The sequence below is a fragment of the Podarcis muralis genome, chromosome 8 (genome assembly GCF_964188315.1).
Source record: "Podarcis muralis chromosome 8, rPodMur119.hap1.1, whole genome shotgun sequence".
In the NCBI taxonomy this organism is placed as follows: Eukaryota; Metazoa; Chordata; class Lepidosauria; order Squamata; family Lacertidae; genus Podarcis; species Podarcis muralis.
In genome coordinates, this window is record NC_135662.1 from 993527 (window position 1) to 1019709 (window position 26183).

The following is a 26183-nucleotide window of genomic DNA, read 5'->3' on the forward strand; positions in this document are numbered from 1 at the left end:
GGTTGAGTACCAGGCCTGCAAGCAGGACTACAAGGGGCCTGTCATGGAGGAGCTTGTGCCTCCTTACGTGGGACTCAAACAGGAGGTAGAAGGTTCATGGAGACTATGACTGTGAACAGCTAATGGCTCTAAATGTGAAAAACGAGAACTCCGTCTTCAAAGAGGGCGTATTCTGAGTTCTAAGCAGGAACGTCCATCACTGCTTGTGGCCAGCCAGGTGCCTCAGGGGGAGACGAGTTTGGACTAGGTGAACCGTGCTCAGCTCTAGCAAGGCAATTTGTGTTTCCTCCTCCTGGAACACCTGCCTTGCATTTTGGGAGCTGAGATCATTCGCTGATGTGCTATTTTGTATGATTCACTTTGGAAAGTTGGCTCAGGAAAATGACAGCATTAAGCAACCTGCAGACTCAGCAGATACTACTTTCTGGTTCTGATGCTGGGGGAAAGCAGAGTCTGGGAGTTGGGAGGTCCAGTTGCCCTACAGGCGTACACTGCATGTGAAATACAGGCTGGCTTCCCCTTCATTCCCCTGACCTTCTTGCCAACCTGCTCTGCTCCTTTGCCTTCCAGATGGCTTCCGGAAAGTAATCCACATCGAGCAGGGCGGTCTGGTGAAGCCCGAGAAGGATGACACTGAATTCCAGCACCACTACTTCCTCCGCGGCCAAGAACATCTCCTGGAGAACATCAAGAGGAAAGTAACCAATGTGAGTCCTCCGTAACAGTCGCTGGCCCAGATTCAAAGGAGCTTTTGAGGAACTGATGGAACGGGATGGAAACAGCACTGTTTCTTTCAGCCATTAGCTGCCTTGGTGCTTCAGGATAGTGCAGAGGGCAGATTTCTGCTTCTTCCTTCTCAGTGTTTTTGGCTTTTGCCTTGTCTTGTCTGAACTGTGGTTCAGATCACCCAATTTGAGGTGGCCTGTGATAGGCACCTGGGTGGGTGAGTGGGTGCGCATGCATAAGTGAGCTCACAGAAGAATATGAACTTGCCAACACGCCACCTCCTCCTGTGTGCTTCTGTGTATGGCAGGAGGCCCTGGCAATCTCTCCTCTTGTTGAACTTTTCTTTTTGCACTGCTTGCCTTGCTGAGCAGCCTGGAAGTCCCTGGCTCAGCTGAAGCCATCCTGTAGGCTAGGATGTCTTGCATATCATGTCACGTTAATCAGGGCACCTCTCTTGCATTGAGAATGCTCCCTAAATAAGCCTGTCTGTAAATTCTGCAGTCTGATGGCTGTCCTCATGTCTCTTCAGTCTCTGCTTATCTGTAGTGCTGCTTGTTCATGTAAACTGTTCACCAGAAGCAACAAACCGTGTTCCCAAAATTGTTTCATGAAAGCAGCAAATAGCTTTCTCTCTGAAACTGAGATTAGCGGTTTTCCTAACTGAGGAGAAGGCAGAAGCTACACAGAACTATGTGCCCCTGTTTCCATACTCTCACTGCCCTGCCCCCCACTGTTCAAACTTGCTTGTTTCTGTTACTTCCCTGAGCCATGCCCCCTGAGCCATGCTTGAGGGTGTTTTTTTAACAGTCAAGTGTGTGTGTGTGGGTGTGGGTGTGGGTGTGGGTGTGTAAAATTGCAGTACACACACACACACACACAGAGAGAGAGAGAGAGAGAGAGAGACAGAGAGAGACAGAGAGAGAGCTAGAAAATTCAGAAGCACACCATTCTTTCATGCAGTAGCCCAGGTTGGATAGCAGAGGGGCAGTGCATGCTGGGAAGCACAATCAAATAAAAGTACACTTCAGTGAACTGGTGTGCTTGCCTGCTGTGCTGGCAAATGGGTGATCCTACCACCTTTTGAGATGGGCAAAGGAACCGCCTTTGCCAAGGCGTGCATTTTATACGGCATTGGTCTTCAGCAGCTTTGTTGGACTCTGACTGCTGCTCTCTTTGAGAAGAGGCAGTGCACACCCTGTCTGTGATGCTCAGCCAGCTATTTTCTCGTTTGGAAGCCATGAAGAGCCATAAGTAAGAAATCTTCCTCTGCCCGCAGGTATCTGGCATAAAGAATGAAGATATCAAGGTTCGCCAGGACAGCGTGACAAAGATATTGACTGATGTCCAGGCAATGAAGGGCAAGCAGGAGAGCATGGACTCCAAGCTGATAGCCATGAAGCAGTATGTACAATGCGAGGGGCAGGGGGGGAAAGGGGTATTCTGGGTTTGGGAGGGGGAGTCTACCTTGCCCTGTGTTCTAGCCCCCTCTGCTGGCAGGTAGCATAATATGCTAACCTCCCGATTGCTGCAGGAATTGAACTCACTCCTTAGCAAACTTTCTTGCCCGGTGATGGACTGCCATGTTTTTGTCTTCAATTCTCTCACCCAGCATGTTGAATTTTCAATGCTAACGTTGTCTCTTCCATCTAGGGTGGTGTATCGCCCATTAGCCGCCAGGGTAGCGTTAATAATAGCAAAGCAACTATTGATGCACCCATAGCACAGTTAAAATGATAAGCGGCAACCACAGTTGTTAACTAGTTAGCAGCCCTTCTGACATGTCCTTGCTGTGTAACTTGCAGCACTTTACCATGTGGACTTTGCCCTGTTATTGGTCAGTTTTCTTCTTGTATGGTAGTGCCCTTGTTAAGAGAAGAATGAATACTAATTTTTAAAAATTACATCGGCAGCTAAGATTAATTTTTTTTACAAATTAAACTCTTGGTGGAACAGTGCTGCTTTATTTTGGCACTGACGGATAGAGGCACAGGCTGGTTCCAGCTTGGGAAAGGCCTTATTTTAGACCGCCATAGTTGTGAAGGGCAGGGGAAAGGCATCTGCACTCAGCATGTCCTGCTTGTGGGCTTCTGCTTTCTGTTTGGCCACTGTGAGAACAGGATGTGGGACAAGATGAGGAGCCCCCTTCGCCCTGATCCAGCCCCAAGGCTCGTATGCTCTCCACTTGGAGTTTACAGAGCAGGGAGTTTCTTGCATGTGTGGGACAACTGCTTAACGTTTGCTTATCCCAGGCTATTGAGGACTTGAAAAATTTGCCTTGCCTTCTCTCCAGGCACAGGTGGAAGGTGAGGCATGCAGTGAGCCGCTGGCGGTTGGCAGTTTGCATTCTGGCTCTGTTGTAGGGGAGACCCAGGAAGGAGTGTCTGACGCGTTCCCTTGTGGAGTGAAGCCTCGAAAGGAGGGCTTAGCTTGCACCAGAATTCCCCAGAGCACCTTTTCCTGCACCCACACATTTGAGAACTTAAAGGAAAGAGTTCTGGAGCCCAGGGGACATTTCTTTAGGCTGGTTTGATGGCCAGCACTCCGTTCAGCAATGAAGCCCCGCTGTAAATCATCTGCAGCTGCAGAGGATGGCTCATATCGGTGGGTTGGGGCATGAAGGCAAAGGCTTGCAAATCCCACTTTTCCTGGAAGATTAGTCAGTGGCTTGAAGCAGCAACCCCTTCCTGTTTTATGGCTGCTGTGGTGCCCCTCCTGGCAGCTTTGGGCCCAGCTGTTGTCTTGCCAGGACAGGAACCCTGATCCCTCCAGCCGTAAACAGCTTGACTCCTCACCCATGGAATGTGGAGCTTGATGACCACTCGGTCTCTTGAGTCATCCAGCCTTGCGGCTTTCTGGTGGGGCTTTTACCATTCTGAATGGTTGCTGGCCAAGGTCAGGTTTTGCCAAGCTGCCTGAAACCACTTACAGAAGGGAGGGTATTCCAGGGGGACTTGTTGCCTGGCTGTGCCCTAGAGTTCCTCTTCAAGCCCAGAGACCAGGCCTGCATGCTTCTTGCCTGCCCACAGCGGTGCTGCTTGGGGTCATGGTATGGTGAAGCTTGGCCTCCCTGTCTTGGTTAGACTGGTGTCTGGGAATTAAAGGCTTCAGTACCACCTCCCTATCTGGCAGAAGACAGAAGCCCAACGGTGCCTTTTTGGAACCTCATTCTCCTTGGTGATTCAGCTCCACGGTGATTTTGTTCCTGCTCCACCAAGACTCTGCCAATTTTGACAATAACTGCAAAAAAGGGAAAACAATATTTCAAAGTAGACTCAGTGCTGGGTTTGGCAACTCGCCTCCTCCCCTCATCATCAGTTTGAGGCTGTGATGAGTGGGCAAGGGAAGAGGGGAGTGAGTTGCCAAACCCCTTCTCATCTGTGCAGGAGGGACAGTGTGTGTGCCGGTGTGTTTCTGCCCACGTGTGTCTTGTTTGTATATGGTCCTCATGTAGACAAGGAAACGGCTGACTTAAGAGATCAAAAAGCTGAGGGGGTGCTTTCTGTTGTCCGTAGAGGGCACAAAGCCTACTTGCTTAAGCATAAGCTCTGACGTTCTTGAGGAGCCAGTAGTGTGAAGGTTTGTTAGCTGTGCTTCATCTTGGGCCTCCCCTCTGGCCAGTCTAGGGTTGTAGCAAACTCTCACGGGCCCGAAAGAGACAAGCCTTCCCAGGGCAGCTTCCTGGGCTGATTCTTCTTAGCTTCTGCAGGCCGTGCAGAACTACTGACCGCTACTGTGGCCTGCGCAGGCCAAGCCAATTGCCGGGATCACCTTGTTCTCACTGTGCAAAATCACAGTGCCCCGGAAGAAGGGAGGGGTAAGGACAATGCCTACAGTGGCCTCCTTGAGTTTAGTGATCCCGAACTTGAAGGGTCTAAACGCAAGATCCACATAGGAAGACTGGCCCTCTTTTTTGTTAAAGTATTGTAACACCATCAGTTCAAGTGGCACCTCATGGAGTACAAAACAGAAAACTGGTCCCTCATTAGCCCCCCCTAAAAAAGATCACTGTCTTTGGTTGGGAGGTAAGGGAGAGGCTGGCCTAATGTGGGATGGCTGTGAGCAAGTCCACCTCTACATAGCTGGCCTTCTTTTTGGTATGTCCCACGGAGGACCTTACGGTCTTCAAACAAAAACATCTTGAAGGTCCCGGGCCACAGAGAGGTTAGACTGGCCTCAACCAGAGCCAGGGCTTTTTCGGCTGTGGCTCCAATCTGGTGGAACGCTCTGTCCCAAGAGACTGGGGCCCTGCGGGACTTGACATCTTTCCGCAGGGCCTGCAAGACTGAGCTGTTCCGCCAGCCCTTTGGCCAAGGCATAGCCTGACCCCCTCCTTTGGGAATCCTCACAGAACTCTAGCCCCATGGTTGCCATCAATTTGATTTGAACTGATTTTATAATGAACTGATTTTAGAATGCTGTATTATTTTACTGTTGTTAGCCGTTCTGAGCCCAGCTTCGGCTGGGGAGGGTGGGATATTTATAAAATATTATTATTATTATTATTATTATTATTATTATTATTATTATTATTATTATTATTATGAAAATTGGTAGCCCCATGTTTTGGCGTGCATCTGAAGAGCTTAGGTGCTGCATCCGACCAGTGGGCCCTCTGGGGAGACCACAAGCAGGACATGAGCATAAGAGCACTCTGATGTTTCTCAGCGTGGCATTTAAAGCGCTGGATGTTAAAAAAAGGGGGGGGGTTGAGGAGTTCTGAAGGAATAAAGTGTTTGTAGTGAAAGGTTGGATGGGTAAATGCAAGAGGCCATTTTGGCTCAGGGGGGCTTTTAGAGCCCTGGCTTCGAATCCTGCCCCGACTGCGAAAAGGAATGTTTTTATTGTCTGCCTCCCTTGCACTCTTGTAAAGGGCCTGCACCTTGTGGTGCATAGTGCTGTATAGGAGATGTTAATGTTTAATAACTAGCCAGTCCCTCCAAAGCCAGAACAACGCTTAGGGGGCTGCTGTGGGGAAGGCAGGTGGGCTTTGGGGGCCCAAGCTTGGCAGTGATTTGCTTTGGAAAATCTCCCTCTCGGCCCTTGAGAGCGTCAGCTTCCGCTGGCCTCTCTTTCCCCTTCCTATGTTTTCATTTGTTTTCAATCCCTAACCACCTCCTAAAAATGGAATCTGCGAGCCAGAAGCTTCCTTTCAGGGATTTTTTTTTTAAAGTTTGGAGCGGTTGTGGTTTTGAACCTGATAGCTGCCTTTTAAAAGCTGCTCTTGGCTCTTTTATCACGAGACGTGTGGCTCCTGATGTCTCCTAGGTGAGCCTAGCAAACGCTTCCTGGGGGTTTGGGAAGCCAGACTCATGTCAAATGCAGGACTAATGGCCTTAGGCCTGGTTCCAGATCCCACATCCAGCTGGGCTGAGGCTGAGGGTGATGAGGGAAATGGCACCAGGTGAGTCGCGTGCGCTCTGCTTTGGTCCTCTTGGCTGTGGAACCATCCTTGCAGTGGTGGGGCAGCACCTGACACTCAAAGTACGGCATCGGGGTGGGGCATTTCTGGTGACTCTCAAGGTGCTGCTGGACTCCGACTCCCAGCATGCTCCCTGACAGTTGGCCAGGCTGACCGGGACCAATGGGGTGGCTTGGAGCCAATCAGCGTTTAGAGGGCGGCCGTCCCTGGGACATGAACCCATTTATTCTGGCCTTTAGTGGAAATTAAATCCACATATCACTACAATTATGTAACATGTTTATGGCCTGCCTGGAAATTGCTAGTTAGTATATGACTGTTTTGCTTGTTGGCTTGATTTAAATGGTATCATTTATGTTATTGTAACCAGCCCTGGGGTCTCCTGCTGAGGGGCGGGGTGGTGATAGCAGCAGCAGCCTCTACCAAACTTCCAGTATAATAGTCAGGGTGGATTTGATTTAAATCACAATTTAAATCACTAGTCAGTAAGACTTGATTTAAATATATATATTTTTACAGAAAGACTCATTCTTGCTGGTATAATCTTAACATTTACAACCAGATGAAGGCTTCATTTTTGGAAAAAATAAATTTTCAGAGTAGTTTTTGCAGTTATATAAAAAATCACTGATTTGGTTATACTACTAGAAATACATAGACAGATAATTATGAAATTATTTTGAGGTTTAATAAGTTTACTGTGAACGCTTATTAGTTGGCTGGTAAGCACTTCAAGGTCTCGCCAAAGACTTAACAGATTTAGTAAGTTAACTGTTTATATTTGGACAACTTTTCTGCTGCACTTTATTGGAAGGAGAAAAATAATAATTTCCTTAATAACAATTTAAACAATTTATTTAGCTAAAACAATAGCATTATAGTATATGTATCCATGTTTGTTAACTGATGTGGTTAAACATTTTTTTTTTTTTTAAAGAACTTAGACTGAGTTTTAGCACACATGAAAAACTTAAAACAAATCCTTAATTCCTGATGAACAGCCTTCGGACTATAATGTAACTTGAATAGAAAACTATCTTTAGAAATATTTTTCCTCCAAAAGCATTTTATGTTAAAAATCCAATTTAAATCAAAAATTCTGATATTTTTTTTAATCATTGATTTTTACCCACCCTGATAGGAGTATTTTGGGGGGATAACAAAAGAAAGGGTGCAGATCATCTTAAATACGATCACTTTGATAAGTTCACCACCAAGGTGGTGAGATTGGGGAAGGTGCAATCAGCCGGTCCTGCCGCTCTCGCTCTCTCTGGTCTCTGAATCCTCGCAGGCCTTTCTTTCCAAGCAGGAAAGCGAGGCAGGAGGGCTCTGGTTGGTCTTGCTGCAGTGTCTTCTCCGTGAGCCTAATTCTAAACAGCTTTCTGGGAGCGGGGGCCGAGAGGGGTGACTGCACCTGTGTTTACCGGGGGCCTTCCCCCAGCCGCCTTTGGGGGCTCCGTTTAGCTTGGCTCGGCATGTCGAAGGCCTGCCGCGGGGACGCCGCAAGTACTTCCTCCTGGCCAGACTGCGTTTACAAGGCCCTGCCGTTTTTACAAGGCCCCCGTCGCCCACAGAACGAGGAGGTTTAAAATTTCTCTTGGTCAAAATAAATCCGAGCAGACACCCTTATCTGGCCTTCTGCCGCCACCATCCTCTTCTTCCCTGCAACGGAATTAGTTTCCCTGATGCGGCACCTCTCCTTCTCCCCCTGCTAAATCATACCAAATAATAATTCTGACCTGTGTTGCTCTCTTTATGGTTCCAAAAGCAACAATATATATTATCCTTCTGACACTCACCAGAGGGGATATTTTTTGCGCTGGAACATTTGCAGAAAAGATTGTGTCTGTCAGTAACGGGCTGCAGAAAAGCTGAGCTTGGGCCTAATGGAGCCAGCGGAGGGATGGCCAAGCTGGAGCCGCCAGCCGCCTCGGAAATGCCTCATTAGAGGGAGCTGCCGGCCTGCAGGGACCCGGGGCCCGAAAGCAGCCTTGGCTAGCAGTGGACAAGCAGGAAAAGGAAAAAGGTCTAGGCTGGGAGTGGTGGCATGTGGGTTCGCTGCTTCTCCCCACTCTCCTTCTGTGTGCAGATTGTGTCCTGGTCCTTGGTTTAAGCCAGTGCTTCCCAAGAGTTCGGGGGGCCCTGCCCTCTCTGTTCAATCAAATCATCCCCAGTGCCCCCTACTGTATAAAAAGCATTATTCAGATCAGCGGTTTGCACAGGCCACTGAGGAAGATCATGGCACAATAGCATTCAAAACAGTAACAATGAATTGCACATTTATTCCAAACCCAATTTACACTGTGTGATTAAAATAATTCAATTAACTTGACCCAGTGATACCAGCTTTTAAAAGTCGGATAGCCACTTCCACACTTCTGCCCCCTCACCTCTTAGCACCTCCCTGGGTACTAACCCCCAGGGGGCGCTACCACCCAGTTTGGGAACCACTGGTTTAAGTGGGGGATAGAAGGGGATCTCTGGGGAAATTCTCCCCCCCCCCCATGTGTGCGCGCGCATGCACTGCTCAGTGGGTTGGATCAAGTTTCCAGCTGCCAATTTCACCACTTTTCAAGACAAGCCTTTTGAAAAGGAGGCTTGGCCTGGCCTTTGCCAGGATCAGCAGCTAGCATCTTGAGTTGCCCGGTTCTCTCCTTTAAGACTCCCCCCCGCCCACTGCCCCCCAGGGCAAGGAAGGAGGCTTCCCTGCCGGCACTCTGCAGTGTGCAGTGTCCCGTCACGTAACAGGAGCCAATACCCTGCCTATGCAGCTGGCTGAGGTTTGGGAATGAGACATCACTTGCAAGGCCTGGACAAGGGGAAGACGAATCGCTGTAAATCTCAGGGAAGGGAAATAAATGCTTGCTTCCATTAAGGAGGTGCAGGAGACTGGAGCGCTGGCCTCTTCCTTTCCAGCTGTCTCCTATTAATAAGGCTTTGTCCTTAAGAAAACTAGAGTGGTGGCAAGGTGGCCTCCTGCCTCTCTGACAGTGACCCCGGCCCCCTTGTGCACAGAGAGTCAGAGTTGTGGGGCTCCAGCCTTGCCTAGCCAAGGAAGGTGGCTGGTCAGTTTTCTTCTTCCCTCTGCCCCCTGGCCCATGTTTCCAGGTTCAGCCTTGCCTTGTCAACAGCTCCAATTAGCTGGAGCATCTGAGGGGTGCATATTGAAGGCAGGTGAAGCTTTCTGAATGTTGGAAGGTTCTTCATGCAGCGCAAACTGTGGAACGCCTTCTCCCAGGAGTCATTGGTGGCTACCAACCCGGACGGCTTTAGGATTAGGCAAATTCATGAAGGAAAGGGTTGTTGAAGGCATGATAGCTGTTCTGTGCCACCAGGGTCAGAGGCAGCAATCCTTTAAATCTCAGTTGCTGGAAACTGCTGGTGGGGAGTCCTTTGGATTTTCCACGGGGGCATCTGGTTGACCACTGTGAGAGCAGGTTACTGGACTGGTTGGCCACTGGCCTGATCCGGCAGGTCCAGCTCCAGCCCTCCACTTCCTCCTTGTGGGGCTGGTGGGGAAGCTGCTTCTGCTCCATCTCCTGGGCTTCAGGTGTCTTAAGCCACAACCAGTGTTCTTGAACCCCAGGGGTTGGGCCGCAACTCCCACCATCCCCAGGCAGCTTAGCCGCTGGTCAGGAGGGTTGGGAGCGGTGGGGTGACTCCACAGCCCGCCTGAAGGGCTGGTCTCCCCCCTGCACCCACACACATAGTGTGCACGGCCCTCTCCGCCTTGCCGACTTTAACGACTCCAGTCTTCTGGCTGATCCTGCCTGAGGCAGAGGCGCTGGGCCAGGCTTTTATGACCTCTACATTAGAGGGTTGTAATGTGGTGTGTTTCTGCCTCTCTGTGCGAGATGCTGCATGGATTCCAGCTGTTCTGGCGAGTTGCACCGCAGCCCCTGCTTGTCACGGGGGACTCTGCTGGCCCGCAGTCAACCGTCAGCTTCATCTCAGAATTGCTTTGATGGGCTCCGAGCAAGACACTCGTTGTGAACTCTCTCACTCCGCGTCTGTCTTTTTTCCTTCTCCTTTCTTCCTCCTTGCGCACAGCTGCGCTTTGGGCTTAGTCACTGCTTGAGATCATCTGAAGCTGGTTTTACTGGCCACGGTGTTCCATGAGGTTAAGGACTGCTGGAGTCGTAGTTTATGGCGGGCTCAGATGTGTGAGCTGCTGCCAGCTGCGGCCTGAGGCCGTGCCAGGAAAGCCTGTGCTTCTGACTGCAGGCTTGCTGCTTTGTTGTGCCGAGGCACCTTGTCCTGCACCTAAAGTGGCCTCTCAGCAGGCACCCACCGCTTGCCCCAGGGGAGGGTGCTGGGGGAGGGCTGGGAAAAGTACTGGGAAGAGGTGCTCCATCTCTTCAGAGACATGGCGTTCAGCCTGTTTTGGGTGCGATCAGGTTTGGTACCGGGGGGGGGGCTACTCCTGGCAAGGAAGGGGTCGCTTTCATCATCTTGGGCTGGTGGCAGAAAAAAACTGGCCACAGTTATATATGAAGTGTCAAGGCCCACCTTTAAGGTAAAGGTAAAGGGACCCCTGACCATTAGGTCCAGTCGTGGCCGACTCTGGGGTTGCAGCGCTCATCTCACTTTACTGGCCGAGGGAGCTGTCATACAGCTTCCAGGTCATGTGGCCAGCAGGACTAAGCCGCTTCTGGCGAACCAGAGCAGCGCACGGAAACGCCGTTTACCTTCCCGCCGGAGTGGTACCTATTTTTCTACTTGCACTTTGATGTGCTTTCGAACTGCTAGGTGGGCAGGAACAGGGGCCAAGCAACAGGAGCTCACCCTGTTGCGGGGATTCGAACCGCCGACCTTCTGATCAGCAAGCCCTAGGCTCTGTGGTTTAACCCACAGCGCCACCCTCGTCCCTATCCCACCTTTAAAGCCCTATGCAATTTAGCAGCACCATGTCACCCACAGCACCCCTATCTGAGGTGAGGTGGGTGGCGACTACCGAGCCAGTTTTGCAGTAGTGGCCCCATTATTGTGGCATTTCCCCCCTGTATGGACCTGTCAGCCTTGTTGTCATTTCAACACCAAAGACATTTTAATTCTCCCAGACCCGTGTGTGTGTGTGTGTGTGTGTGTGTGTAATTCGTTGTTTTGTATAGCCCATCAGATTTCTGAAAATCAGAAAAAACTGCCGCCCTTGCAGAGCTTGTGGTGTGCAGTCTGGGATTTTTGTTTCCCTACTGTGGACAGGCAGGCTTTGACCCTGTGCAGCCATTGCCCAGTTCTGTTTGATTCTGGAGAAGGGAGCAGCTTTGCATCCCGCAAAGTGAAGAGGCAGCAGGCTGAAGCCAGCAACAAGCCCACCCCTCAAACAAGATGGCTGCGTCTCCCTCCTTCCTTGGCTGCCTCTGCTTGGGCACCTGCTGTCATCGCCCTTGCCATTATTATTTTTTGCAAGACTCGCCTTTCCCTTCCTCCCACATTCCTGCCAGCAGCCATGTGATGAAGTTGCTGTCTGGCTTCCTCCAGGCCTTTGAGAAGGCCTCTCTGCAGGTGCGGCAAGCCCCTCTCTGCTCTTTCTGGGTCGTACCATCCATCCTGGCTCCCTTTGATGTTTAAACATTGCACAGTGCGAGGGAGAGGGTCGAGGGCTCAGCAGTGCCTCATCTCCCAGCGCTGGAATGACCAAATGGGAGGGGGCTCCTTTCAGAATCCTGTTAAAATAGTTCCCCTGAGGATTTTAATTCTGAACCGCAGGCGCAAACCACCCGCTGCACCCCTGGCTCTCCCGCCACATGGTGCGCCTCTCAGCGTAATGCCTTGCGAGGGTCTGTAACACCCCAGTCCCAAGGCAGGTGGTCCCCAAGTGCCCTGGCGCAAGAGCCTTTGTTTAAAGACTCTGGCCAAGGGAATGTGTGGATGGAGAAGCTCCTCCTCTCCTTTCTTGGAAGGAGTGGGGTGAACCCACACTATAATAATAATTACTTATTATTTATACCCCACCCATCTGGATGGGTTTCCCCAGCCACTCTGCAAAGGAGTTGGTGCAGCCGGTGGTTACCTGTTCAGTTTCTAATAAGCAGGTGCCTTCTGGTTTAACTTTTAAATGTCTACTGAAAACTCCTATTCCCCCAGGGCTGTGCAGGCAATTAAGAATACATTTCCCTGCAATGGTTTATTGATGTCTGTTTATAACCTTTTTTTACATGTTTTTGCTGCATGGTTTTATACATTTTTGTTGCAAATTGCTTTGATTTTTTAAAAATTAAATAGCGTTCTATAAATATTTTTATAAACAAAAAGTGTTTTCCCACCCTGCAGAGAATAATTCCTGGGATCACAAACACCCACCTACTAATTGAGAGCAACCTTTCATCCCTTCCACAGGGGAACCCTTTGGAGACCCCACCTTAGGACAGTGAGGGTGACTAGCAGACGCCTTTATTTAGCACATCCCCAGAGCTTCCTGCAAGCAGAAAATGGGTCTTCTGCACTCAGGAAATACTAGGGCAAAGTAGGGGGTGCCTGTGGGAAGGAAATGCTGATCAGAGTGTTGGGTGCAACTGAGGCTGAGGAAGGAGTCAGCTGTCGCTTGCCGCCTTGAGCAGAGCAATTTTGTGTGCATTTGGGACTTCCGGTCGGTGCCAGCGCTTAATGGCGGTCCTACCTCCGAGCTCCGGAGAAGGACTGCTCCGCAAGTTCGGGTCTTACCCGCTACGGCGAGCGGGGGACCCCTAAAATCTCAGGCGCGGAAGCCTGAGAGCAAGGAGACTCGGTGGGCACCTTTGCGCCCCCCGGTACTGTGAAAGAGCCTTTTTAAAGGCTCCGGAGCGGCATCGGGAGTGAGCGCGGTGCTGAGAGTCGCTACCCAGCCTGCGGAGTGAAGCCGCGTCGCCATTAGCGGAGAGCGCCGATTCCTTCCTGAAAAGAAAATCTGGACTGGATTCCCGTGAGTAAGAAGGGAAAAAATTAGGAACCTTAAAAAATTGAAAATTTGGCTGAAAACGGGAGGGCAAAAAATAAGGAAGTCTGCCCCCCCTGGACTGCAGGAATTTAAAGCAACGAAAGACCTCGCTGCAGTTATTAGAGACTTAGTTGCGAACTGTCAAACCTGAGCTGTCAAAAGTATCTCTCCCCTCCAGATTGGCAGGAGAAGGGGGAAAAAAAGACAGTCTTGCGAAGATACTTTTAACTTAAAGGGAAACAAAGTTTTTCACTGCTCTGATCCCCGGGACGACCTGCCAGGACTTAACACCGGGAAAACTGTTCTTTAAAACAACTTTGAAGTGGATATAGACTACACCTTAAATGGTGGAAAAATTTTAAGACATTTAAGACTTAAATGGGATTTTGTTACTGATATTGGACTAACCAAATTTAAATTGGAGAAGAAGTTTTATAACTTTAATGGCGGACTTGAGATTTTCTACATCCGGCTTTCTGTCTCTTTGTTGTTTCTAACTTGGAAACTTTTAACTGCTCCCTCTTGAGGGCTAAGAGGGAAAAATTGTAAAGTAACTGACTAATACTGGGATTTTCCATTGCAAGTTTTTCCTGTGAGAACGGCCTTGGGATATGAGTGGCACGGCAGAGGAGATAAGAACCAGATCTAAAGTTAAACAAACACAAAAGAAAAGAGGCTCAATCTCTGGCAACACAGTGCCTGCACCAGACACTGGGACAGCAGCATCAATGGAACCTATGACACAGGCACTGCTTAAAATAAATCAATCCCTTGAGGCCTTAACAAAGCAATCAGCAGAAAATTCAAAGAAATTGACAGAACTTACAGCAAGATTGGATTTGAATACCACATCAGTGGCAACAAATACAGAATCTATAAATAGACTGATTCAGGAATCTTCAGAAACAAGGAAAATTGCAGAGAGTGCAAAATCTGTCGCAGGTGAGACACAGGAAAGACTTGTGCCGATTGAGAAAAAGGTGAATGAGCATGAAGCGGCCCTCTCCTTACTGGAATTACAACGGAAAGAACGAAATCTGAAATTTAGACAGGTTCCAGAGAAAGAAGAGGACAATCTGGCGGAATTTCTCACAGAGGCAATTCTGGAAAATTGGCAAGAAGATCTGGAGGAAGACGAAGTGGGGATAACAACTGCTTTCAGACTTGGTAGAAAGCAAAGCAAGAAGTCAAGGGATTGTCTGATCACCTTTAGAACCAAAGAGGAAAGAGACAAGATACTGAACCTTCATTATCAAAAAGCTTTGGTGATTGGAAACATTCAAGTCCAAATCTTTAAAGACATCCCTAAATACATCTTGGAAGTGAGGACCTTTTATAGAGATCTTGCCAATTTGCTGAGGAAGAACTTCATACCCTTCAGGTGGGAATTCCCACAGGGGTTGTCCTTCAACTACAAAGGGAAGAAAGTAAGAATAAGAACAGTACAGGAGAAAGAGTACTTTTTGGAGAGAAACCTAGAGGACCTACAGAAAGGTACGGTGGATCCGGCAAAAGAAGGGCAAGGATTAACACCAGAAGGAGGAGGGCTAACAGACATTGCAAATCTATCATTTGGACTACCACAACTGCCAACTGAAGAGGAAGAAAAACTTGGAGCAGTCGGAGGATCAAACATCTAACAAACAAAATGTCTCTGCAGCTTCTAAGCTGGAATTGCAACGGTTTGAACCATCCCAGAAAAAAACGACAGGTTTTCCACATTTTGAAAAGGGAACAACTGGATCTGATATGTCTACAGGAAACTCACATAACTAGAGCACACAGGAAATTGTTGGTGAACAAAAGACTGGGACAAGAATTTATATCTTCTGATAAAGTAAAAAAGAGAGGAGTAGTGATTTATGCAAAGGAAAAATTGGACCCAAAGTTAAAATTTAAGGATGAAGAAGGAAGATACCTGGCAATTGAAGTACAGATCCAGGGGGAAAAATATTTGATAATTGGAGTATATGCACCAAATGATGGGAAGGCAGAATTTTTTAAGAAGTTGCATGAGACCTTACTAGATTATCTCGACTGCAAAATAATAATGATGGGGGACATGAATGGAGTGGTTTCTACAAACATGGACAAGGCACAAAGACAGACAATATCTAAAGAAGGAAGATTACCAAAGACTTTCTTCGAGATGACGGAAAATATGGACTTGATTGATATTTGGAGAACAAAGAATCCTCTCGAGAGAGAGGGAACTTTTTTCTCGGAATCTAAAATGACATGGACGAGAATTGACCAAATCTGGGTATCTAGTGTGATGGCTACAAAGATTAAAAAAGTAGAAATCTGCCCAAAAACCTGCTCCGACCATAATGCTGTAAAGATGGAAATGAAAACGACAACAACTGGATCCTTTAGATGGAGAATGAATGACTCCCTATTTAGAGATGAACAATTTTGTATAAAGGCCCTAAAGACATTGAAAGATTATTTCGAGATAAATTTGAGAACAGATGTGGAAAAAAGAACAATTTGGGACGCAAGTAAAGCCGTGATGAGAGGCTTCCTGATACAACAGAATTCAATCAAGAGGAAAAAGCAAAATGAAAGGAAAGAAAGAATTTTAGAAAAAATGAAGGAAGGAGAAAAGAAACTGAGGTCAAAACCAAAGTCTCAAGAAATTTTGAGAGAAATAAAATATTATCAGACGCAATATATGGAACTGACAAATCAAGAGATAGAATGGAAAATTAAACAAATGAGACAAAGGACTTTTGAGTCTGCAGACAAGTGTGGGAAGCTCCTTGCATGGCAATTGAAAAAGAGACAAAAATTGAACACAGTTACTTGTTTGGAGATAGAGGGAAAGAATGTTCATAAGCCAAATGAGATAAGTAACTGTTTCCAAAGTTTTTTTAGGAAATTATACACACAAGGGCCAGTAAATGAACAAGAAATAGAAGAATTTCTTAAAAATTATGGACTACCGAAAATTCCAGAACAGGGCAAGTTGATTTTGAATGAGAAAATAACAGAACAGGAAATAGAGGAGGCCATACAAAAGGCACAACTGGGAAAGTCTCCAGGACCAGACGGACTGACGGCTAGATATTATAAAGCTTTGAGAGAAGGTTTAGTGCAACCACTAAAAGAAGTTTGCAATGAAATATTGGAGGGGAAAAAGGCACCTGAAACGTGGAAAGAGGCTTTTATCTCACTTATACCAAAGACCGAGACTGAAAAGAACCAGGTTAAGAACTACCGCCCGATATCATTATTAAATGTGGATTACAAAATTTTTGCAGACATTTTAGCAAAAAGACTGAAGAAAGTATTGACAGGTGAGATTCATAAGGATCAATCTGGCTTTCTCCCGGGTAGACACATGTCTGACAATGTGAGGAACATAATAGACATTGTGGAACTGTTGGAAATGAACATTAACAGAAAAGCGGTTTTGATTTTTGTGGACGCGGAGAAAGCCTTTGACAATATTTGTTGGAGTTTTATGAAAAAGAATCTCCAAGGGATGGGGGCAGGCCAAGGTTTTGAAAATGGTATAGGTGCAATTTACTCTGAGCAGAAGGCAAAGCTAATTGTGAACAATGGGGTAACGGAAGAGATAGCCATAGAGAAAGGAACACGACAGGGATGTCCTATTTCCCCCCTACTTTTCATACTAGTTCTGGAGGTTTTGTTAAATATGATTAGAAAGGACCAGTTGGTTAAAGGAATTCAGGTCGGAGTGAAAGAGTATAAATTAAGGGCATTTGCAGATGACCTAGTTTTGACTTTGCAACAGCCAATCACTAGTACAAAAAGAGTTTTAGAACTGATCGAGATATTTGGTCAAGTTGCAGGATTTAAGCTGAACAAACAAAAAACTAAAGTATTGGAAAAAAACCTAACAAATGAAGAAAAAGAGACATTCCAGAATGAAACAGGTTTGGAGATAGCAAAAAAAGTGAAGTACCTGGGGGTGAATTTGACATCGAAAAATGTGAATCTTTTTAAAGACAATTATGATAAATGTTGGACAGAAGTTAAGAAAGATTTAGACATATGGTCAAGGCTGAAACTTTCCTTGTTAGGCAGAATTGCTGTTATCAAAATGAATGTATTGCCTAGAATGTTATTTTTGTTTCAGACATTACAAATAATAGACAAGATGGACTGTTTCAAGAGGTGGCAGAAAGACATATCGAAATTTGTTTGGCAGGGCAAAAAGCCAAGAATAAAATTTAAGACATTAACAGATGCGAAAGATAGAGGGGGTTTTGCCCTGCCGGACTTAAGACTCTACTATGAATCAGCAGCGTTTTGCTGGTTGAAAGATTGGCTGCTCCTCGAGAATACAGACATTTTGGACCTTGAAGGATTTGACAACAGATTTGGTTGGCATGCATATATATGGTATGACAAGGTAAAATTGCATAAAGGTTTTAAGAACCATATGGTAAGGAAAGCTCTGTATAATGTTTGGATTAAGTATAAAGACCTGTTTGAAAGTAAAACCCCCAGGTGGCTGTCACCAATGGAAGCAAAAGAGGTGAAAAAATTGAATATGGGTTCTAATTGGCCTAAATATTGTGAAATTATAGAACAAGATGGTGAAAATGTAAAATTGCAGAGTTTTGAGAAACTGAAATTTAAGGTGAGAGATTGGTTACATTATCGACAGATAAATGAAGTATTTAAACAGGACAGAAAGAAAGGCTTCCAGGTGGAGAAGTCAAAATTAGAAACAGAACTGTTAGAACCCAATACTAAAAATTTGTCAAGAATGTACAACTTGCTGTTGAAATGGAATACTCAAGATGAAATGGTGAAATCTAATATGATTAAATGGGCACAGGACATTGGGCATGACATTGAATTTGCAGACTGGGAGCAGTTATGGACCACTGGTGTTAAATTTACGGCATGCAATGCCTTAAAAGAAAACATTATGAAAATGATCTACAGGTGGTACATGACTCCTGCTAAGTTAGCAAAGATCTATCATTTGCCCAATAACAAGTGTTGGAAGTGCAGTGAAACGGAGGGAACCTTCTATCACCTTTGGTGGACCTGCCCGAAGATTAAGGCTTTCTGGGAAATGATCTATAATGAAATAAAAAAAGTTCTGAAGAGAACGTTTGTTAAAAAACCAGAGGCCTTTCTCTTGGGTATGGTGGGCCAAATGGTGCCAAAGAAGGATAGGACATTTTTTATGTACGCCACCACAGCAGCAAGAATTCTTTTAGCAAAGTATTGGAAGACGCAAGATTTACCCACGTTGGAAGAATGGCAGACGAAGGTGATCGACTATATGGGACTGGCAGAGATGACTGGCAGAATTCGAGACCGGGGGAAAGAGGCGGTGGATGAAGATTGGAACAAATTTAAAGTTTATCTTAAAAACTGTTTTAATTTGGAAAACTAGGGGCTCAGAGTTATAAGAGATAAAGAACTACAGTTGTATTAATAACTAACTGAAGTTAAATACATGAAATATATTTAAGTTATGATCAGAGGGTTGCTGAAAAATCTTGAAACAAGAATGCAGAAAAGGGGTGGTATGGGGAAGTCATGTTTTTGTTTGTTTATGTCTATGTTTTTGTTTTGTTTATTCTTTATTTATGGAAAACTAATAAAAATTTATTATAAAAAAAAAAAATTTTGTGTGCATTTGTGAGCACCTTTCCTAGGGTGGCTCCGGGAAAGTCCAGGGGGCTGTCCGTCCTCTGCAGAAAGATCTGGAACCCATGGGATGCAGAGTTTTGGCCGAGCTTGGACATGATGCTCACCAGGTGACCCTGAGCTGGCTCCCAAATCCCCATGTGAGCCATATATAAGGCATAGGGTGCCGTTTCTGCCACACACCCACACCCACCCGGTGCACCGCCTCCCGTCATCAGCAGAGCAAAGGGACAGTCTTCTGACTCCTCTAGCGGCCTCATAGTTTTTAGGAGAGCACGCAGAGGGGGGGTGATCTCCAGAAGGCCTGCAAAGAGTTAACAGCCCCTTTTTTGAGACTTTCCTTCGCACACTGTTTTATAGAGCAATTAAATGGCGGTGAAGAGTTTATATGGGCCGACTTCAAAGGTCTCATTTCAGGGGTTATGAAAAGATCTTAGGAGTGTTTTATTTATCCAATTTTGTACCAGAATGACATAAACTCTTACCCTCTGCCCACCTGCCTCTCTTAAAACTCCCCCTCCCCGCCCCCAGGGGAGGGCCAGAGTCCAGGCTCCCAGGCCTGCCTTTCCACATCCTCCCCCCAAGCAGTTTGTAAAGTGAGGAGGCAGGTGGGGCTCAACATCGGACCCAGGATCCGACCGCCCTGATCCTGAGAGGCGGTGAGGACCTGCCTTTGTATTTGCAAGCACAGTTTGTGGGGAGGGGGCTTTTTAGTGGCAAATGAACCTCGGTAGTCTCTGTCTTTGAGGAGAGAGCACACCATGGCTGCCGCTACATCACCGACAGCACCTAGCTGAGATTCCGTCATTGCAGGGGATTGGACTGGGCCAGACAACCCTGAAGGTCCCTTCCAAACTCTACAATTCTATCCAAAGTCACAATAAATTTACACTAGGTTTGAGAGTTTCTGAGCCCTCTTGTTCCTGAAGATCCTCAGGAGACGTCCTGCTTCCAGTTCTGCCTTGCTAATGCGTGAAATAGGGAAGGGTGTGAAATGGGGTCTTCCCAGTTTGGGGTACTTCCCTAAGAAAACCTGCCAGAAATCATGGTCAGGGTTTTCCGAAGCCACCGCTAGGACATCCCTCCTGGGCCAGACCCAGGGTCCTCCTCTAGCTCAGCATCCGGGTTCCACCAGCCGCCACCCAGATGTGCCTGGGGAGCCCACAAGCAGAGGCATGAAACAGCCCCCTTCCCTTGATGTTCCCCCACCCCAGTCGCTGCCTTGCTACCCGTGAAGGGAGAAGCTCCTTTAGCTGTGGTGCTGAATAGCTGCCCACCGACCTGCCTCCCTCAAATTTGTTTCACTTGGTGGACCACCCACCCGTGTGCCTGTATGAAAAGCTTCCCCAAGGAGAGAGCGCTGGGTGTCTGCGCATTTCTGCTGCTTTTTATTGCTTGCCTGCATTCTGGGTCGTTAATTGCTTTTGCAAATTTTGTGATGCTTGTTATCACACGGCTAGCTGCTGCAAGCTGCTTTGATGTTAAAAGTGTGATGCAAATGAAGGGCAGTATAGAAATTTAATAAACAACAACAACAACAACAACAACAACAACAATTTTAAAAGTAAATGAAGCTTCCAGTATGTCTAGCCCAGGATTAAAATGGGCACATATATTTTTCAAATATAAATAGTGGAAGTATATAAAAATAAACACTATTTTCCATCTTTCTGCAGGTTTTGTTTCATTTTGAAAAATAAACTTTTAATTTACAGTCGTTTATTGTTTATATTTTGAATTGGATATTTATGGGGGCACCGTATTTTAAGTGCTGAGGGCCCTGTGAGATGTTCATTCAGCCCTGCAGACTTCCTCAGGCAGGCAAGAAAGCTGCCGCTCCCAAACAGATTGGAGCTGGGGGAGAACAGATTTCTCAGCATTTCCTAGGAGTCGGCTTCTGTCAGCTTCTCGAAACGATTCGGTCACTGTGCTGCAGCCTTTTCTGTCTTCACCAGGCCATTTTCAGCTGCAGTCCTGAGCCATCCCCCTTTCAGTCCCCAGTCCTCTGAGCCATGAAATAATGTTTCCACAGTCTCTTTGGAATACAACCTGGAGACTTGCATGGAGGGGGAAGAGTGGGCAGGAGGGCAGCACTAGCTCAGGTGGGGCAAGGGTCCTTTGTTGGGCCACTGGCTGGAGGAGCGAGGCCCTGTGCCATCCTGCCCACCCCACACATGAAGTGCCCAGCCTCTTCAAAAAGCATTGCAGAAGGCAGCTGCTTCCACATCCCACCTGGGCATTGGGCACCAGCATGAAGCAGCCCCCCCCCAACTCTTTGCTTGAATTTTGTGGCAGGAAGACACTCTTTAGTGTCTTTAGTGTCATTGAAATGCCCAAATTCAGAATGAAAAGGAGAAAGTAAAGATGGGGAGGCTGCTGCAGTCGTGACTCGCACAGACATGACCAGAGAGATGTTGGCTGCCTGTCCTCTCACAAGTTGGGGCCTGCCTGGTTCCTGGCAGGGTTTCTGTACCTACTATGCTCCTTTGTGGGAGTTCTGCAAGGGTTTCCACTGTTGCCATTCTGGGGCTGTGTTGCAGACAACCAGGCTGGACAACCACATGTTTTAGTTTAAACTTCTGCAAGGCGCTTCTTCATCTTCCTGCAGTGGCTGCTTGCGGGGTCTCTCTGCCCAGGCTAATTTAGCTGCCTTCTTCCTTTTCAGTGAGAACGAGGCGCTGTGGCGGGAGGTGGCCAGTTTGCGGCAGAAGCACGCCCAGCAGCAGAAGGTGGTGAACAAGGTGAGCCCGGCCCTCACTTCTCAGCAAAGGGCAGCTTCCTCCCTGCCCTGTGGGCCACACAGTCAGCTGGAGGCCTGGGGCTGCTGACCTGCAGGGGGCTTGATCAGTGGACCCCCCAGAGCCTTGAGGGTGAAGGGCCATTGTCTCTTAAGGACAGGAAACAAGACCTCTTTCAGCCAGCTTCCCACTGCCTTGGCATGATTCTAGATTGGAAGTTTTATATCATGGTCTTTCCGATCCAATTTTTCTCTCTGTGTAGTTGGCCCATCAGATCCCCACATTCTGTTGTGGTTTTTTTTAGTCATGGATTTTTGTTGCTGTTCCACCACCTGCCATACACACCAGTCAGGAGAGCCTCGCAGAATGTAGGGGGATTTCCCCCTTCCACCTGTTTTGGGCACATGCACAGATATTTTTCCCCCTGAGTGTGCACCGTTCTCAAACCAACAACAACCATTTCCCCTGTGTGCATGAGCAGTGCCAATTCCACATCTGGAAGCACTCATGGATGATGAGACTACAGAGCATGTACAGAGTGGCTTCTTTTTGCTCCTGGGAGAACCCCACATACCTGTCACTGGGAGTGAGGTCTTGAGTCCAGCCTGCTGGGTTTTACATGCTGGTGGTCAGCTGTGCGTGTGCTGGGGGAGATCTGAGCAGGGTGGTCCTTTCCAGAGTGCCTTTGGATCTCAGTCCAGCAGGATTCCCCCTCCTCCAGCTAGAAGTGTGCATCACACTTGGTGACATTTCGTTTTCTCTCCCACAGCTCATCCAGTTCTTGATCTCGCTGGTGCAGTCCAACCGTATCCTTGGAGTGAAGAGGAAGATGTAAGTGGGCCTCATCCAGAGGCCGTGCTTTGATTCTCCTCTTGGCTGGGAGCATCTCCCAGGGTGACTCAAGGACCATCCGTGGCGTTTAAGCGCAAGCCCAGCCTCAAATTGAGACATTTGCACCTGGAAAACTCCAGACGTGCCCCTGAGAAGCACCTCTGGGAGGAATTCCCATCTGCGCCTGCCTCTTCCTGCCTGTACTCTTGCTGTGCCCTTTCTGCAGGAATACTTTGGGTGTGGTTATCTGCTCATTCCCCCCTAAACTCTCCTCCTCCCCACTCCTGATCCATTGATTATGTTTCTGCTGTGCTTTGAGTCTCCTTTTTGTAGCTTTATGATCTGTGATTCCTATATGACGGGGTTGGACTAGATGACCCTTGGTGTCTCTTACAATTCTATAATTCTGTGATTCTTAATTTTCTTCCTCTGCATAAGGCTGAGAAGCACCTACATGCTGCTTGTGAAGTGGGGGGTGTCTTTGTGAAGTGGGGGGAGAGCCAGTGTGGTGTAGTGGTTAAGAGCGGTAGTCTCGTAATCTGGGGAACCGGGTTCGCGTCTCCGCTCCTCCACATGCAGCTGCTGGATGACCTTGGGCCAGTCACACTTCTCTGAAGTCTCTCAGCCCCACTCACCTCACAGAGTGTTTGTTGTGGGGGAGGAAGGGAAAGGAGAATGTTAGCCGCTTTGAGACTCCTTAAAGGGAGTGAAAGGCGGGATATCAAATCCAAACTCTTCTTCTTCTTCTTCTTCTTCTTCTTCTTCTTCTTCTTCTTCTTCTTTGAAACCAAACACACAGGAAGGGATATGGCTATATGATTTTGCAAGAGGGCAGCTCTCTTTGCTCCAGCAGGAAAGCAGGAGATGCCTTAAGGCTACAGATGGGCTCAGATGCTCCTTTGCAAGAAGGCAGTCCTGGAGTGGAGCACATGCAAGTGGCTTCGGTGGGCCCAACGAAATGGGAGGAACCCCCAAGGCCAGCTCAGTCCCCTGTGGGCTGCACACCTGCTCTGGTCCCTGTCAGCCAGAGTAGCAACACAGCCTGCAAACCCAAACCTGTTTCAGGGCTCCTGCTTCCAGAAAGCATCCTGAGCTGACCCTAGAGCAGGCATAGGCAAACATTCCCCTCCAGATGTTTTGGGACTGCAACTCCCATCATCCCTAGCTAACAGGACCAGTGGTCAGGGATGATGGGAATTGTAGTCTCAAAACACCTGGAGGGCCGAGTTTGCCTATGCCTGGCCTAGAGGGTGGGCTGCCTGAAACTGCCTGTCAGGAGTGATCTCTTCAGAAGTTCTGTAAGCAGGATGGTGCCCTCTGCAGTCTGGTAGCCCCTTTGTTGCTTGCCTGCCGCCTCTGCTCTCTGTGCCTCACGGCTCTCTCTGGCTTTCCCTTCCAGCCCCTTGATGTTGAACGACAGCAGTTCGGCCCACGCCATGCCCAAGTACAGTCGCCAGTACTCTTTGGAGCACGTCCACAGCCAGCCTCCCTACTCCGTAAGTATTTGGCTGGGGCAGAGGGAAGCTGGGCTCGGGCAGCCCCAAGGAGGCAACCACCTTTTGGACCCTCAAGGCTCCTAGGGCCTCATGCCAGTATCTGTCCTCCTCACAGGCCTCCCCCCCGGCATACAGTGGTGCGAACCTGTACTCCCCGGACCCCTCTGCCAACTCCGGCCCCATCATCTCTGACGTCACAGAACTGGCCCAGTCCAGCCCCTCTGCCTCTCCCAGCAACAGCCTTGATGGAAGGTACGCAGCAGCCCGTCTTTGCTTGGTTCCCTGTGTGGGTGCCCAGATGGGCCTGGAGGGCACAGGCACTTCTGGTTGCAGGGGGAGGGGACGTCCAAGGCACCGAAATGGGGAAGCTGCCTGGGGGGGTGTGGAACAGAACTGCCGACTGCACAGGCCCCAAGGCTCTCTTGCGCCTTGGGCAGATGTGGCCGGCAACTTTTCCCTCTGTGTCCAGGATGGCTGAAAAGTGGGTGGTTAAAAATTCATTTGAGTCAGTCAAGATTTTCAGCAAATTTCTAAACCAAAGTGATGGGGTGTGGCATGGAAGTCACTGTTGTACTGTTTTATTGTTGTTAGCCGCCCTGAGCCCGGCTTCGGGGAGGGCGGGATATAAATAAAAGTTATTATTATTATTATTATTATTAAGGGCCAATCAAGTTTCTGAGGCGGTAATCTCAGGGTGGTTCTTCCCGCAGAAGAGCTGCTCAGGCTTTACACACCCTTTGCTGGGGTTCGGTATTCTGGGTCACTGTGTGCTTCTGTGGAAGCCTGAATTCTGCCACCCAAAGAGGGAGGGAGAGAGAAGCACCTCCTGCTTTTCGTTCACAAGAGGTTTTGCCCAGGAGTCCCCCTTCTTCCCAGGTGTGGTTCATTTTCCCTCTGCTCCCTTTGACTCACCCAAGGCTGGTGGACTGAGCTGAGCCCCAGGACGCCTGGCTGGGTAAAGGGACCCAAAGAGTGCGAGCAGCGTTTTCTGTTGGTGCTTGGAATGCCAGCTTGAGATTCGCGGCAGATGCAGGAGCTTTCTTGCTGTGTAGCTTTGCGTCTGGGCAGAGCTGCCTTGGCCTCATGGAGGGCACTCCCTTCGGAGGATCTGCACTGAGGCCACTGCTGCCCCACTGCAGCTGCATGTTCCCCATCCCTGCACGCAGAGCCTGAGCTCCTGGAGGGCCACCAAGGGCGCTTTTCTCAGAGCCCTGTGCCCAGAAGCCCTTTGTCTTGTGCTGCTGAGCCATGAAGGGTCCGCTTGGCAAAGCCTTCTCTGCGTCCAGGAACCCATATATCCCGGCCCTGGAGGTGGAGGGGACCTTCTTGGTTCTCTGCCCCAGACAGTTCCCAAGGCGAGCGGAGTTGTGAGCCGGACGCTGCTGGCACTGGGGCAGAATCACTCGCCACAGCGGCAGCCCCCGTCTCTTGCCCTGAGTGTGCCTCTCCGCCAGGAACCTTCGCTTCGAAATGGGAACCAGATGCTTGCCTAAGTGGGTCATCACAGCTTTGTTCTTTTATACCTGGCGACAATTCCAGTGGGGCTAATTGAACCTCCCACATAAAGCCGTTTCGGGGAGTTTGGGTACTGGAGGGAATTTCCATCTGCCAGAGAAACTATGTCCACCCCCCCTTCCCATCCTCGTCTCTCTTTTAAAAATCCCCACTGCTGAGAAGCCACGGGTGGAGGAGGGGGTGGCAGAGCTTAGACTGATTCATTTCCCAAACCTCGGAAGAGAGGAAACGTGCGGCAGGGCGAGCAGATCCAAAGGGCGGAAGCTTCCTGGGGTTGTCTGAGAGTCCCGCGTTTCCCAGAGTGAGCCGTGGTGTCCCCTGGCAAGGGGGCGCTGGGGGTGTAAATGACTTTGGAAAGCTGGTAGCACAGGATCAAGCTCATCAGTTTGGTTGAATTAATGAATTAAGTTTATTGTATTATTAATCTTCCTTAATGGAGTGTGCAAACTGCTATTCTGAATAATCTTCACAGGGTAGGGCAGGAGGCACTGGGGAGGAGTTAATGGAACCAAGGGGGTGGGAGCCAGAAAAAGTTTGGCACCCGCTGTTGTAGAGAACAAATGGTGGCAGCTGCTGACCATGTAGGAATACCACTGTCTGCCCAGGGCTCACGTCTTACTTTCCTTCCATCCTACTGTCTTAGGAGTAGTCCCGTGATCCACATCAAAGAGGAGCCCCCCAGCCCCTCTCGCAGCCCTCTGATTGAAGAAACCAGCCCCATCGGCACTCCTGCCATCGAGAGCCCCCTCTCTCCCTCCGCCTTCATCGACTCCATCTTGCAGGATGAGAAGCCCAGGGGTGTCATGGCCGCAGCCCCTCTTGCCGACAGTGGCGGCAGCAGCACAGCCGCTGAACAGGCCCAGTCCCCTGAAAAGTGCCTCAGCGTCGCCTGCCTGGATAAG

General features: G+C 48.5%; 1 protein-coding gene across 3 annotated transcripts in view; it reads left to right on the top strand.

Moving 5' to 3' along the window:
- Positions 1 to 26183, top strand: part of HSF1 (heat shock transcription factor 1) — a 45674-nt gene that overhangs the window by 12576 nt on the left and 6915 nt on the right. For all 3 annotated transcript variants that reach the window (XM_077932654.1, XM_028735945.2, XM_028735946.2), the window contains 7 exons: positions 571 to 707; positions 2003 to 2127; positions 21367 to 21442; positions 22209 to 22270; positions 23670 to 23766; positions 23882 to 24018; positions 25925 to 26182. In XM_077932654.1, the coding sequence (XP_077788780.1) occupies positions 2078 to 2127; positions 21367 to 21442; positions 22209 to 22270; positions 23670 to 23766; positions 23882 to 24018; positions 25925 to 26182 (680 nt within the window). In that variant the 5' untranslated portion in view covers positions 571 to 707; positions 2003 to 2077. The remainder of the gene's footprint in view (positions 1 to 570; positions 708 to 2002; positions 2128 to 21366; positions 21443 to 22208; positions 22271 to 23669; positions 23767 to 23881; positions 24019 to 25924; position 26183) is intronic.